General features: G+C 37.8%; 1 protein-coding gene across 1 annotated transcript in view; it reads left to right on the top strand.

Moving 5' to 3' along the window:
• ITGA2 (integrin subunit alpha 2) overlaps positions 1 to 15583 on the top strand; it is a 79777-nt gene that overhangs the window by 32331 nt on the left and 31863 nt on the right. The window contains exons 6-15 of the mRNA XM_032213008.1: positions 2295 to 2422; positions 4244 to 4392; positions 6306 to 6456; positions 7991 to 8156; positions 9667 to 9740; positions 10805 to 10940; positions 11689 to 11834; positions 12032 to 12175; positions 12569 to 12772; positions 13184 to 13320. Coding sequence (XP_032068899.1) covers positions 2295 to 2422; positions 4244 to 4392; positions 6306 to 6456; positions 7991 to 8156; positions 9667 to 9740; positions 10805 to 10940; positions 11689 to 11834; positions 12032 to 12175; positions 12569 to 12772; positions 13184 to 13320 — 1435 coding nt within the window. The remainder of the gene's footprint in view (positions 1 to 2294; positions 2423 to 4243; positions 4393 to 6305; positions 6457 to 7990; positions 8157 to 9666; positions 9741 to 10804; positions 10941 to 11688; positions 11835 to 12031; positions 12176 to 12568; positions 12773 to 13183; positions 13321 to 15583) is intronic.

The raw sequence follows: 15583 nt of genomic DNA, 5'->3' as shown, positions 1-15583 counted from the left end.
GACCCACCACCACCACCAAGCCACGCCCACACTGGCAAATTTTTTTAGATTTCACCACTGATCCAGGTGACTACTAGGTGACAGAAGCATTTAGAGCTATTTGAATCTCATTGTTGCCATCTAACAATCACCAAGATTTCGGCAACCCATATTTGACAGCTTAATATAGGGTAAGTGGTGCAGCCTTTAAGTATGATGAATATTTCATGTGCCCTTTGGACTAGAAATGTTAGTCTTCTAGATCTGCATGAGAGAGCTATTTAGTAATTATTTTTGCTAGAATTTTTTATATGTTTAGACCATTGTGATTGGTGGCTAATTGCTGTGATTATAAAAATGTTTAATAGTACATTTGGCCCTTTGCCCATATTATTTGGGGAATTTAAAAAGCTTTTATATTTTAAATTTAGGTAAGCAATTATACTGGACCACTTTAAGTGGTAACTAACAAAATAATATGGAAGAAAGCAAGGCTTCATATTACATTTTAGTATTTAGTATTTACATATTGAATGATTATAGCAAACATCCATATAAATGTAATTATCTTTCTCTTCCTAATCTTTTTTGATATCTTCTCTCTCTGGCTTGTTGAGAGGTCAAATAGCTTCCGGAGGGGAGTGGTGACAGGAATAGGATTGAAGTAATGTTAGGATATAGTGATAAGATAAGATATAGTTAAGATATAGTAGCCAAATAATAATACATATATAAAGTACAATATATGTAAAGTGATATTCTGATATAAACAATCAAGTACAAATAAGTATGGAATAGTATAAATGATTAAAGAACAAGGGGACTGAATGTAAGCTGTAAGCGTATAGGGGGGAAATACTAATTGTAAAGACAAACTGATATGTTTGTGTTAATCTTGTGTTCCTTTGTTGTTTTAATCTATATCTTGTTTTCTTTATGTATTTATGTTTAAAATTAAAAATTAAAAAAAAAGATTGAAGTAGAAGCTGCGGTTGCCTTATTGCACTTAGCATGGAAAAAGTTAAATCTCTGGGCTTTCCACTTCACAATATCCCGTAATCCTGAAAAGAATACAGGTAGTCTTCATTTAGAGACTGCCTTATTTAGTGACCATTTGCAGTTAGGATGGTGATTCTGGCAAGTCCTCATATTTCCTACCTCTGCAGGTTTATAAAACAAAGGAAAGCTGAAGGAAGATCACTAGCATAGTTGCAGTTTCACATAGCACCTACTTTGCTCAATGACCAAGTTGCTGCTCCCAATTGTGGTCACTAAACAAGAACCACCTGTATCTTTTTTTCTCTCTTAAAAATGGAGATAGTGGTTTCTCCTTACTTGAATAAGGCAGCTTTCCTTTCAATATATTAAAGATATTCTTCTTGTGCTATTGACACGACTTCATTGTTAGGAGCAATGGAATTTAAATGCAATTTTCAGGAGACAACTACACTTTCTTAATTTTTTTAAAAATACATTTTGGTTCTCATCCAAAGAAGCTTCTTCAGCTCTGACTGGATGGTGGGAAATGGAAGGATTTATATTCTTTGCAGACAGCTGGTCATTTGCATCCTTTTAGAGAGTCATTGGGGACACTTGGAGGTTTATCTCTGTCCTCGGAGTTAACTGAATAGTGCAAATGTGTGTGGAGCATTCTTGGCTGCAGGAAATTTTTTGCCCTGTGTCCCTTCACTTTTGAAGACAGGTGCAGGCTGTTGGGGATGAATCTGTGCTGTTTGCATCTCAAACTGAAGTGTGAATGGTTCCTGTAGTCTGCAATTTTTCTGGAAATTCGTTCATATTCCCGCGTCATTCAAAAGGTGTTCATACCAAAGTGCATAGCTAAATATCTCTGGAGATTCTCAGTCATCCAGGTCATGGTTGTCCCAAAGGTGCTTTTTCTGGAATATCTTATTTTTCTTTGAAGACATTTCACTTCTCTTTGCACTACTCAGATAACCCTGAGGACACAGATAAACCTCCAAATGGCCTCAATGGCTCTCTAAAAGAATACAAATGACCAGCTGTCTGCAAGGAATATAAATCCTTCTATTCCCCACCATACAGTCAGAGCTAAAGAAGCTTCTTGGATAAGAAGCAAAAAGACGTCAAGAAAAACAAAAAAGTTGCCTCCTGAAAAAGCACCTTTGGGATAACCATGACTTGGATGACTGAGAATCTCCATAGGCAAATTTAAATGCAAGTAGCAAAAATCACTTCCATGCAGTTTTAATTGAACTCTGTAAATGTTTAACATCAAGTGACACAGGTTTCAAAGGAGAGAATTCTTAGAATGATTTCTGCCCTTTTCTTTTCAGACTGTTCTTCAGCTGTTGATGTGGTGGTCATATGTGATGAGTCAAACAGTATTTATCCGTGGGATGCTGTGAAAGAATTTTTGAAAAAATTTGTTCAAGGTTTAGATATAGGGCCAACAAAAACACAGGTAAGCAAATGAAAACTTTATAAATGCAGATGTAGATTTTGGCTCCTTGGCCAATACTTATTTTCCTTAGCCCTGAAGACTTCTTTCATGCAGTTTTAGCATGAGAAGCAGCCCAAAAACAAAATAGCAAAATATGAGAATTAAAGCTGAAGTGGTTAGGAAGCAGTATTGCAGACAAACTCTGTCCACCACCAGGAGTTCGATCCTGATGGGGCTCAAGGTTGATTCAGCTTTCCATCCTTCGGAGGTCAGTAAAATGGTGACCCAGATTATTGAGGGCAATGTGCTTAGATTTGTAACTGCTCAGTGAGTGCTATAAAGCACCATGGGGTGATATATAAATCTAAGTGATATTGCTATCATCAAATTACTACTAGATCTTCAATTTTTCCCAAAATAAATAGAGGGAGCCTCATAATATTAGTACTATTTTTTTCCTTTTTATATTTTTATGTATTTTTGTCCCAGCTGAGACAAATGCATGTTTGCTTTTTTTGATGCCATCTTAGAAAATAAGAGACAAGTGAATTAACACATCTTTACTACTGCTATGATGCATTATTTCCTTGGTAATGGTATCAGATTGGCCTGCAAATCATTGACCGTGCTTGATGAAATAACTCTGAAGAGAAGAAATAGGCCAATATTATCATTGCTATAAAGAGCCAAAGAATTGAGGCCTTTGAACTCTGTTGCTGGAGAAGATTCCTGTAAGTCCTTTGAACTGCAAGGTGATCAAACTGGTCAGTCCTAGAGGAGATCAATCTTGACTGCTGTCTAGAAGGCCAGATCCTGAAGATGAAACTCAAATACTTTGGCCACCTAATGAGAAGGAAGGACTCACTGGAGAAGAGCCTCATGCTGGGAAAGATTGAGGGCAAAAAAGAAGGGGATGACAGACAGGTGGCTAGATGGAGTCACGGAAGCAGTAAGCATGAATTTAAATGGACTCCAGAAGATGGTAGAGGACAGAAAGTCCATGGGGTCGCGATGGGTTGGACACGACTTCACAACTAACAACAACAAATAAAGACATCCAATTTTTATGGAGACTTTGAATTCATCCCCCCCCTAAAGTTTATTAATAAGTACCCTCTGGTTCATAGCACCCACTAAGTTATACTATGATTGATCTTGTTTGGCTTAAGAAATTGTATGGACCCAACCAATTATGGCTATTCAGGGTAGCATAATTAAATGGTAAATTAGCATGATGTATGGTGATAAAAACATTTGCAAGAAATATCTAAGTTTGTGTCTGTGATGTTACCACGTTTTCTTGGAATCAATATTCCAAAAACTTTTTAATCCAGTTTTGTATAGAACTTACCTTCTTGGCTGTAAAAGCAAATATTCCCTTCTCAGTCATTGGTTTGTGTATATTGCAGCCTTTGTACTAATAAAAAAACACTTGCTACATGAAATGTAACACTGAACTTTGGATGGTGCAATCCATCTACAATGTCCTCTGATATCATATTCCAGATGTTGCCAGATCAGAGCAGAAAGTGGATTGTATGGAAAAATCTTCTAAAACTGTTTCTACCGAAATAGTTTTTATTCTAAAAGTTCCGATTACCTGGTTTATTACTGAATTTCACAGTCTTCAGAAACTGTTCTTGGAAGCAGGAGTTGGTCTGCAGTGTATGGAAAAGATTAAATATGAACATTTTGCATCCATAGTTTACAGCCATAGTGAGAAGGTTTCAGTTTATGCACAAATTGAAAAATACACTGACATTTTGTATAATGCAGAGAAACCAATTAATGAAGCTAGTTTATTATGCTGTTCTTTTTTATTTATTTTAACAATTATTTCAGGTAGGCTTAATTCAGTATGGCAATTACCCACGAGTTGTTTTCCACCTGAATACCTACACTGACAAAAAAGCTGTTGAACAAGCAATGTCGGAAACTGTTCAAAAAGGAGGGTACGAAACTAATACATTTGGAGCCATTGAATATGCAAGGTAAACCATAAAAGTAATGGCCAGCTGTGGTAAATGGGTATTCTTTTTAATACTAAAGAAATCTGAGGGCTGTTAATGCCAATAGATCAGGGGTGAAACACTACTGGTATGAACCAGTGAGCCCGAACTGGTAGTAAATACAGGTGAAACTCAAAAAATTAGAATATCGTGCAAAATAAGCACAGTGGTCCAAAGTCTGTTGCTCAGTGGTCCAAAGTCCTCTTTTCTAATGAGAGCAACTTTTGACAAAAGCACCAAAAACTGGTTCAATGACCGTGGGATTACTGTGCTTGATTGGCCTCTCCGTTCTTCCTCCATACTCTGGGTCCTTGGTTTCCAAATGAGATGCAAAAGTTGCTCTCATCAGAAAAGAGGACTTTGGACCACTGAGCAACAGGACTTTGGACCACTGTGCTTCATTAAGACCAGGGTCAACACAGCTGTCTACCAGTAGATTTTGGAGCACTTCATGCTTCCTTCTGCAGATGAGATTTATGGGGATGCTGACTTCATTTTCCAGCTGCTCACACTGCCAAAAGCACTGAAACCTGGTTCAATGACTGTTGGATTACTGTGCTTGATTGGCCAACAAACTCGCCTGACCTGAACCCCATAGAGAATCTATGGGGCATTGCCAAGAGAAACATGAGAGACATGAGACCGAAAAATGCAGAAGAGCTGAAGGCCGCTATTGAAGCATCCTGGTCTTCCATAACACCTCAGCAGTGCCACAAGCTGATAGCTTCCATGCCATGCCGCATTGAGGCAGTAATTGCTGCAAAAGGGGCCCAAACCAAGTACTGAGTACATATGCATGCTTATACTTTTCAGAGGTCCGCTATTGTTCTATGTACAATCCTTGTTTTATTGATTGCATGTAATATTCTAATTTTCTGAGATTGTGGATTTGGGGTTTTCATGAGCTATACGCCATAATCATCACAATTATGACAAATCACGGCTTGAACTATCTTGCTTTGCATGTAATGAGTCTATCCCATGTATTAGTTTCACTTTTTAAGTTGCATTACTGAAATAAATGAACTTTTCTATGATATTCTAATTTTTCGAGTTTCACCTGTAAATGCTACCAGTTCGCGTGAACCGGTAGTTAAAAATGCTACCGGTTCAGGCAAAATCAGTGTTTCCTACTATCAGCTGTGACATGTGATTTATATTAGCTAGAATCGTTGGATTTCCTGCTTTCTAGCTAATCTAAATCACGTGGCATAATGGATCCCCCCCCCACCTTTCTGTTCTACTTATCTTTGCAGACTTGGAAGGCTTCAAATGTCCCTTTTTTAGTGCTGTGAGGGCGCACCTCAGGTGCACATATGCTCACAAAGTGCACGCTCAGTAGCAAGCTCACTGAACCGGTAGCAGACTTCAGAGGATTTCACCACTACAACATATCTATATATGAGAGCATGTTTAAAATATGGGGACTAATCATTGGTATGAAAACGCCTTTTTTTAAATCAACAATGATGGGTGGTTTTGGATAGGACTTTTAGGCTTTTCATTTGCTTGGATGGACTGGGATCTGTGCATTTTTTTAGGCATATTAAGCCAGTCCAACAGCTTACACATCTCCTGACTTTGATTTTCTTCTGATAATAATGAGAATAAACATGCTTGAGAATAAACAAGCATCTTTGCAATGGGATGGTTTGCTGTTGAATTTCAACAGTCTGATCATAGGGATTTGAGAAGATCCAAAATGAATTCCTGTGGCCTCACATGGTCCATTGATTGCAGATCCCAGATTAAAATGATATTGGAATAATTATTTTTGTATCAAAAATGGTTACTGTCCCCCTAACTTTATTTTGTTGCTAGGGAAAACTGGTAATGAGGTCCTGTATAAAAAGCAAGATTTGTGGCATGTGAATTCCACCTGTGGTTTATTGCAGGCAACATGCTTTCACAAAAGAGGCAGGTGGGCGACCAACAGCTTCAAAAGTCATGGTGGTTGTCACAGATGGTGAATCGCATGATGGCTCAAAGTTGTCAGAAGTAATAGCAAGATGCAACGCGGATAATATCACGAGATTTGGCATAGCTGTAAGTAAAATTTTCATTCTTGCCACTCTAGTTTCTCTTAGCCTTGCATATTTTTTTTAAAAAATTGTTTTAAAATGTTTCTTGCACATTCAAATCAAAAGACTCTAGTTGCGTTTTGACACGTATGAAGCAACAATAATAATAAATCAAAATATAAATCAATCTTCCCTCAAGACATTCAAATCAAAAGACTCTAGTTGCGTTTTGACACGTATGAAGCAACAATAATAATAAATCAAAATATAAATCAATCTTCCCTCAAGACATTTGCTAATAAAAATTTCTAAGAATCCACAGAAAAATAAATTTGTCTTTAATTATCTTCTGTCTTCTAAGACCTTGACTAAAGATCTACTCACCTCTTGATAAAGCCAGAGCCATGTCCTCAAACAAGTCAGTTCTTTTGGTAAATGTGGCCATCCCACCCAGAACCAGACCTGCATCTTAGTCATGCATTTGAAAGTTCTGTTGCATCACTTCTCCTTTGCATAAATAGCAATATCACTTAGACTTGTATACCGCTTAGTAGCCCTCTGTAAGTGGTTTACAGAGTCAGCATCTTGCCCCCAACAATCAGGGTCCTCATTTTACCCACCTCGAAAGGATAGAAGGGTGAATCGATCTTGATCCTGGTGAGATTTGATCTGCCAAATTGCTGACAGCCAGTGATCAGCAGAAGTAGCCTGCAGTGCACTCTAATCACTGCGCCACGACGGCTCTATAAAGCTCCTTAAATAGGTTTATTGACATATGCCTTGGGGAAAAATTGAATAAAAACTATGATGCTCTGATACTCTAGATCACGTGTGTCAAATGCTCCGCATCACAAATGCTGTCACATGCCGAATCACAACGGTTTTCCCCTTTACGGAGCTGGGGTGGGTGTGGCCTGCATGTGACGCATCCACCCCATGGACCACGAGTTTGTTACCCCTGCTCTAGATCAGTGTTTCTCAACAAGAATGTTAAGATGTATGAGATTCTGGGAGTTGAGGTTCACACACTTAAAGTTCCCGAGATTGAGAAACATTGCTCTAGATGAATGTATAGTCAGTAAATAATAATTATGTAGAATTTTGAAATCAAAGGCAAAAAGGGGCTTCAGAAAGCACAAAGCTACTTACAAAAATAGCTACATCTTTGCTCAGGATTGCCTCCAAAAGTGTAGCATGATCTTGTTGAAGGAGTTGTACCTCTCATTTAAAAAGTTTTCTTTACCCATTTTTAATTCTCATTACTGTGTGCTTAGTGAAGGGGGAAAATAACTTTATTTGTTGGTTGGTTGGTTGGTTTATTACTAAATTTAGATTGTCACCTATTCGCCCATGGTGACTCAAGGCGGCTTTTATTTAAAAGAAAACAAAGAACTATTTCATTGATCTCTCATTGCCAACAATTTTAAAACACCGAATTGGTTAAAGGAATAAAAGAAGAAATCACATAACAAATGCACAATATTTCAGATTCCTTGTGTAGTGTGCCTTTTTACATTTCTTATCACATAAGTTTTTTTTTCATTCTTATATTTTCCTAGGTATTAGGATATTTAATTAGAAATGACAAGGATACTAAAAAACTTATCGAAGAAATCAAAGGAATTGCTAGCCAGCCTACATCAAATTTTTTTTTTAACGTATCCTCTGAGCAAGCACTTTTAGAAAAAGCAGGAACACTGGGAGAACGGATTTTCAGCTTAGAAGGTAACAAATATACCATTTTTAAACTACATTTGAAATTGTAAAATATGTTAAGACCAGATTCTGTGTATTTGTACAATGAGTTGTTAATATTAAAGGCAAATGCTATGTATAGGAAAAAGGATAGACAATTTATAGTAAACAGGAAGAGCAAAAATAGGATTAAGTATTTTTAAAAAAAATCAGCACATGTAAATGTTCCTAAAAATATTTATCAATATCAGAAAAATGTCCCAACTCTTATTTTTTCGAAATAATATCACAGATTTTCTGTTGCATTGCATATTGTCATATTTACCTGAAATAACAAGATCTGCTAATTCCTCCCCATCAGAGGTGGGTTCCTACCGGTTCAGCCAAGTAGGTAGTAACTTGTTTTTTGCTTCTGCGCATGCACAGAAGCATTTTTTTAGTACTGTGCATGTGTCCATAGCGCGCATCTAGCACACATGCAACACAGCAAACTGGCAGTAGCAGCAGCTGGAAACCACCCCTTCTCCCCACCCTAGTCAAACTGCTTATAAGCCCCCTGAAACTCCTGCACATTGCCCAGTCAATTAGGATTTGCAGCTCTCTCTTAAAATTATTTTGGGGATGGTTCTCTGCCTACAGATGTAATACATTTGTATATCTGGGTGCATACAAGCAGGCCCAAAATTGTATTTTAACAAAGAATATCAATGGCAAAAACAGCGATTTAAACCTATTGGTTAAAATGAATTACCTTTCAAATAAAATACCTCAGTCCTAAATGCAGTTGATCCCTAACTCATTTTCATACTCAGGCTATACCCTTTCTCTCTTGCACATACATACATACATACACACATGCAAACCCTGTGAGGCTAAAACTGAGAATGACTGAAGCAAAGAACAGATGGAATGCATACTCAAACCAGAAACAAATAGCAAACAATCCTTTAAGATCAGAAATGTTGGGGGATAAAGAAGACTAGATTGCTAGATTTGGCAGTAGATGGACAAGTGTATATCTGGGATGCTTTAATCTTGTTTCCTGCTTTGAGCAGAATGTGGGGCTCATTAGCATAAATGCTCCCCCTTCCAACTCTTTTACTATGACTGGATACTTAGATATTTAAAATATTGACAGTATGGATGAAAAAAATTATCTAAGTCTGCAGTCTTTATTGTATATTAAAACTCTATTTTTTACAACCCTGTAGTCCCTATTTGAGGTAAGTCAGAGTGATTGGGTAGAACTCAGCGTTTAATGGCCAGATGCCCTTCCTGATGCCTATGGAGAATTTGAAGCAGATTTTTTTTCTTTGCGTCCTAGGAGAAAAACATCTCCTAGGCTGCTACATAAGTTTGACCTCTCAACCTTCTGAGTGGAAGGCAAGCATCTTCACTACTAAACCATCATGTCATTTTTTATTGGATCTCAAGTGTTTCTTAAAAACTGTGGCTTATTTCTATGTAATATCCTTGTTTGTTGTTTAGAACAGTGGTGTTAAGTATATGAATTATATATATATATTTTCCTTCTCACTAGGTACTGATCAAGGTGATTTATTCCAGATGGAAATGTCACAAGTGGGTTTCAGTGCTGCTTATTCACATCAAAAGGTAACAGGGATACTATAACAAAATGTATTGGAATGCGAGCAACACTGAACACCAAAATTGTCTTGGAAATGCCAATTTAAATTGGAACATTTTCACCCCCTTTAAAAGTGCTGAACTTGGATTAGGACTGTATTAGTTTGTTTGTTTGTCTCAGTTTTATATTCCATTCCAGAAAAGACTCTGAATGGCTTTTAATCTGCTTATAATAATAAGATTAAAACCAAAAAAATAAAGAACAGCAAACCTCCAAGACCTTTTCCTGTTTGTTCAAGAAATTTGAAGTTGTGGCACTACCACCACTCCAGAATCTTATTCAAAACAGATATGAGACTGGCTACTAATTATCTAGAACCATGATGGTGAACCTATGGCAGCATGCGGGCCATTGCCCCAGCTCAGTCAGCTGGTCATCGGTTTTCTGAGGCGCGCAGGCACACTGGCCAGCTGGTTGTCGGGTTTCTGGTGTGCATGCACCTGCGTGCACACACACATCTTCCGGTTTGGGTACTCTGTGCCCAAGAGGTTCACCATCACTGATCTAGAAGATTAGAAGCCACTAATGACTTGGTGTTATCATTGCTTTCCTTAGACAGACCAAAGATATGATTAAGATATAATAGTCTCCCTTTATGACATCAATAACAGATTAATGTGGAATGGGTTCCCATAGATGGTAATATGTACATGGTACTTAAAGGGCATGTACAAATAATATGATTTAGTAATATATCTGTAAAAATAGTCAGGTAAGCCATGTAATTGAGTCTGCCCATGTGATTTATCCTTTTCAATGTTGAATAGGATTAAATTTCCAAGGTGGTGTGAGAAAAATGTGTTTAGTGTCTGATACCTACACATACACACCAGCCCCATTTCAAGAACATCAGTTGTGACAGTGGAAAGTATTGCTACTTAAAATACATAATGGAGTAAACTGCACCAGATACATTAGAAGACTCTGACTTAAAGAGGAGTGAGCACAACTCAATATTTTAACTGCATCACTAGAAGCTCTTAAATGAAGCATATTTAATTATTTGCCTTGATTTGGTTTTCTTGTTAAGGAAGTGCTGATGTTGGGTGCTGTTGGGGCCTATGAATGGACTGGAACAGTGGTCCAGAAGAGAGGAGAAAAAGACACTATATTTCCCAATACAACATTTCAAAATGTATTGCAAAACAGTCGGAACTCCTACTTAGGTGAGAGCACTAATTCAAAAAGCCTCAGTAGAATATTTGTCCAATGTAGCTGATCGTTTACAAGTCCTATCTAGTTCTTTTAAAAGAAAACAAATTAATGACTGAATTCAGTTAAAAATCATTGTCTTAGACAAGATTTCCCCATCCCTATTTCCCAGGGAATTCTGGGAGTTATAGCCCAGAAATATCTGGGCATTGGCACCAGTTTTAGAAGGTAGGCCTAGAACAGTCGGGGGGCCCTGTGGTGGCCTGAGCGCTCTGCCAGGGAAAATGGGCTCCCAAGCTCAGTTTTCAGCTGCAACGGACTCCTGCAATCCTCTGCCAGTGAAAATAGAGCTTGAGAGGGCCGTACGCAGCCCTCCCGAGCTCCGTTTTCACCAGCAGAGGGTTGCAGAAGGCTGTGGCAGCTGAAAACCGAGCCCGGGAGCCCATTTTTGCTGGCAGAAACACTGCAGGTTGGACCTTCACTGTTTCCAGGGTGGCCCTGTGGGCCAGATCTAAGTACCCCACAGATCATATCTGGCCCCCGGGCCTTGAATTTGACACCCCTTGTCTAGAAAGATTAGGCTGGGGAAAATTTCCTAAGAGTTCAGTACTGAAACTTCTAAGGAGCATTTAAGCATTAGGTAATTAAATAAAGCGTTTAAATAAATTTACAAATTTAAACTAATCAGTACAGATTTAACATCTTGATTTATCCCATTTGCAAATATTTCTAAGTCCTTATGACTATAATTTGGACTTTCAGGTTATTCTCTCGCTGTTCTTTCCTTGGAAAACTCAGTCTATTATGTTGCTGGTGCTCCCCGTTCCAATTATACTGGCAGAGTTGTGGTTTATCAGGTTGATAACGATGGCAAAATAATCATCATTGACTCTCAAAAAGGAGAGCAGGCAAGTGCTGCATTTTAATGCTAAGTTTGCACAATGGTGTGTTTATTCTCTTTGTACTGTAAAAAAATATGCTTTTAAAGTAGACTTTATAACAAATAAAGCCTTATTTGTTTTCAATATTGTGTGTTGTTCACGTAAATTTATTTCAAAGTATGGCTTCCATGCCCCATTTGATAGCAATGACTCTGTCATTTCAGATTGGCTCTTATTTTGGCAGTGTGGTGTGCTCTGTTGATATCAATGGAGACTCCATAACAGATGTGTTGTTGGTTGGTGCACCCATGTTTATGAATAATTTTAAAAAAGAAGAAGGAAGAGTCTACATGTTCAGGGTCACAAAGGTAACATGTATAAGATATCATTATAACAATTACAATATATTTACCTAACCTTTATGTTTTGTTCTGGTTTTTTTTTAATGCAGTTTTTTTTATTTTTAAAAGCAATTTTATGCAATTTTTATTTGAGATTGTATGTATTTGTATTATAATTATCTTTGTGTTTTGTTTCTTTTTTTCTGTTACTATTTTAAAAGCAAAAACACACAAAGGATTCTGTAAAAGGGTTAACTTCTATACCACTAGATTTTCCCCCAGGTTTTTTCCAATGGTCCTTATATTTAATTTAAAAAAAAATTCTATTTCAGTATCAGAATCTTTAGTTAATAAATTAATAGAACACTAACATAAACATCCTTGTGTTTCACTTTCATTCCTTTTGATATTTTATCGAAGGGAATTTTGGAAAAACGAGAAGTACTTGAAGGGCCTGAAGGACTGGAAAATGCTCAGTATGGATCTGCTATCACTGCTGTTTCTGATATTGATTTGGATGGCTTTAATGATGTGATAGTTGGAGCACCATTAGAAAATGAGAATACTGGTGCTATATACGTTTACAATGGTAAACAAAAGACATTGCACACTAAGTATTCCCAGGTAAGGAGTATGATGTTCTATTGTGCAAAATAGTTTTGATTTAGGATATGTAATTTTTGTTCTTTACCTAAACATTTTTTCTAGATTTGCAGAAATTTTATTTTGTTAATATATTTACATTGGCAGATAAGTAGTTAATATTTCAGCTGGTTTCATTTTTATCATTGCATTGTGTTCACTGATGAATTGCCAATCATGAAATTTCTCATATGGATGGTCTTACAGTGTAAGATCAATTGAAAGGCAATGATTTAATTTATATTCTACTTAAAAACCCAATTGTTTTTTTTAATTTACAGTATGTACCTTTGTATCCCTTTTTAGTCCCATCTGATATTGTTGCTTTGATTGTGACACTGCTAATTATCCTTTCAGTGTGTAAAGATTCCTGTTTTGCTTTTAACCTTTCAGAAAATTTCTGGATCGAACCCTGCATTTGGTCAGCGATTCCAGTATTTTGGAAGATCAATAGATGGCCATATTGATTTAAATGATGATGGAATTACTGATGTATCTGTGGGTACCAGTGGAAATGTAATTCAACTCTGGTGAGTAGAAGATTTTTAAGGAAATAACACCTTAAAGGAAGAACCTCCCCTTTGAGTTAGCTTTCCTCCAGACTGTGTACTCTGATTGACATACTGCATATAAAATGAATTTATCCATAGATACAGCTAGACTTTGACTTAGATTGGGTCATCATGATTGTCACATATGACGACTTATATTGTGCCAGTATAATCTACAAGCATGGTTTGTGTACATAGTGGTGGCACAGTGGTTAGAATGCAGTACTGCAGGCTAATTCTGCTGACTGCCGGCTGCCAGCAGTTTGGCAGTTAGATTCTCACCGGCTCAAGATTGACTCAGCCTTCCATCCTTCCGAGGTCGGTAAAATGAGGACCCAAATCGTTGTGGGCAAAATGCTGACTCTGTAAAATGCTTAGAGAGGACTGTAAAAGCACTGTGAAGCAGACTATAAGTCTAAGTGCTATTGCCATTGCTATTGGTGTAGGGTTTCCTCTGAAAGGTATTGATTTATATCTATGATTTTTTTAAAAAATTACGTCAGAAGATTTTGTCCACCACGATGGTCAGTTGTTATCTTTCAAATATGTATTTCATTCCAATACAATTGGCATTTAGAAAAAGATCCAGAAAAGGTTTATTAGCATAGTTAAAAGGTAATCAACAGCATTTTGAACATTCGACCATAAATCTCTTATTTCCTGCTTTTACTTCTCATAACAAGATTCCGTTATCAGTTCTTAATGTTACAGATCTGAATTTTTTATCCAACAGCTGGACTGGCCACTTTGAGTGGGACTATACAGCATCTGGGCTTGAGCAAATGTAAAGCAAAGAAATATGTCTTCAAGTCAGTGATAGCAATTCAATCATATGTTGTTCTTAAAGCCAGGCTTAAACCATTAAAAGAAAAACATTGGTGTTTTGAATAATATACCATATTTTTCGGAGTATAAGATGTACCTTCTTCTGTCAAAAAAGAGGCTGAAAATCTGGGTGTATCTTATACACTGAATGCAGCATTTTTTACCCCTTCACCAAAATGGCTGTGCATAGCCTTTAGGAGGCTTTTGGAGTGCTCCTGGGGGCAGGGGAGGACAGGAATGAGTGAAAAATGGGCCATTTTTTGCTCAATGTGCCCCCCCCAGTCCCCAGGAACACTCTATAAACCTCCTAAAGGCTATGCATGTCCTTCTTTGACAAAAAACAGGCCCATGTTTTGCTCATTTTTAGGGGCCCCACCCCCCCAGGAGCACTCTACAAGCCTTCTAAAGGCTATGCATGCCCTTTTTTTTTTTTTTGAAAAGGAACTGGCCCATTTTCACAAAAAAATGGGCCATTTTTGGGAGGTCTGTAGAGTGCATCTTATACTCCGGTGCATCTTCTATCTGAAAAATATGGTAGTATAAGGAGCAAAAAGGAGTTAAGGCAGTGTCTAATTTACTCAAGACTAAGTTGATAGATTTAACCTACACGGCCAGTTTGGAATAATGGTTAAAACATCAAAATAGAAACCAGGAAACTATACATTAAAATCCAGCCTTGGGTATGAAACGACCTCAGTGGCCTTGGGTCAGTCACTTTTTCTCAGACCTAGGAAGGAGGCAATAGCAAACCACTTCTGCAGGGACTTGTCTGTGCAGTCTCTAAGAATTTGACATGATTGAATGGAAGAAAAGAACATTACCTTCTCAAGAAAGTTTAGAAATAATTGTGCTTGTGTTTCAGTCTCAGAGGCAAAAAAAAAATCAGAGGAGATAGGAATATATTCATAAACCTTTCTATATGCCACATCTTCATAAACTAAACACATATTCTCCTGGGATCATGTGGCAACTGTAGAGGACCAACATCAGTGGTGAGTTGCAAATCCCGTTCCAACCAGTACAGTTGGAACGGGGCTGGTGGCATTCTCATGGATGCACACAGCATGCACATGCATTCAAGCACCTCCGCGATGCTCCGCAATGGTCCAGCTGCTCCAAGGAGCATCGCGCAGGGGCTGTACATGCCATGCACCTGCGCGGAAGCACAGAAGCTTTTAAACTTTGCTAAGGAGCTCAGGTGGGCGGGTGCCTCCAGAGCACCGTATCGGAACGGTATCTGGTGCTCCGGGCTGGCTCCGGTACACCCATACCGGGGCGTACCCCTGCAACCCACCACTGACCAACATGCTACATCAGGAGCAAATATGATTGTCAGGGCCCCAGGGCACCTTTTGGCTTTTCAGTTTGAAGTGCTGCATGTCCCTGATACATATAGACAGGAAGTAGATATTTACAG

Source organism: Thamnophis elegans, chromosome 3, assembly GCF_009769535.1.
Source record: "Thamnophis elegans isolate rThaEle1 chromosome 3, rThaEle1.pri, whole genome shotgun sequence".
In the NCBI taxonomy this organism is placed as follows: Eukaryota; Metazoa; Chordata; class Lepidosauria; order Squamata; family Colubridae; genus Thamnophis; species Thamnophis elegans.
The sequence above is the reverse complement of the archived record's forward strand: the minus strand, read 5'-3'. Positions and strand labels throughout refer to the sequence as shown.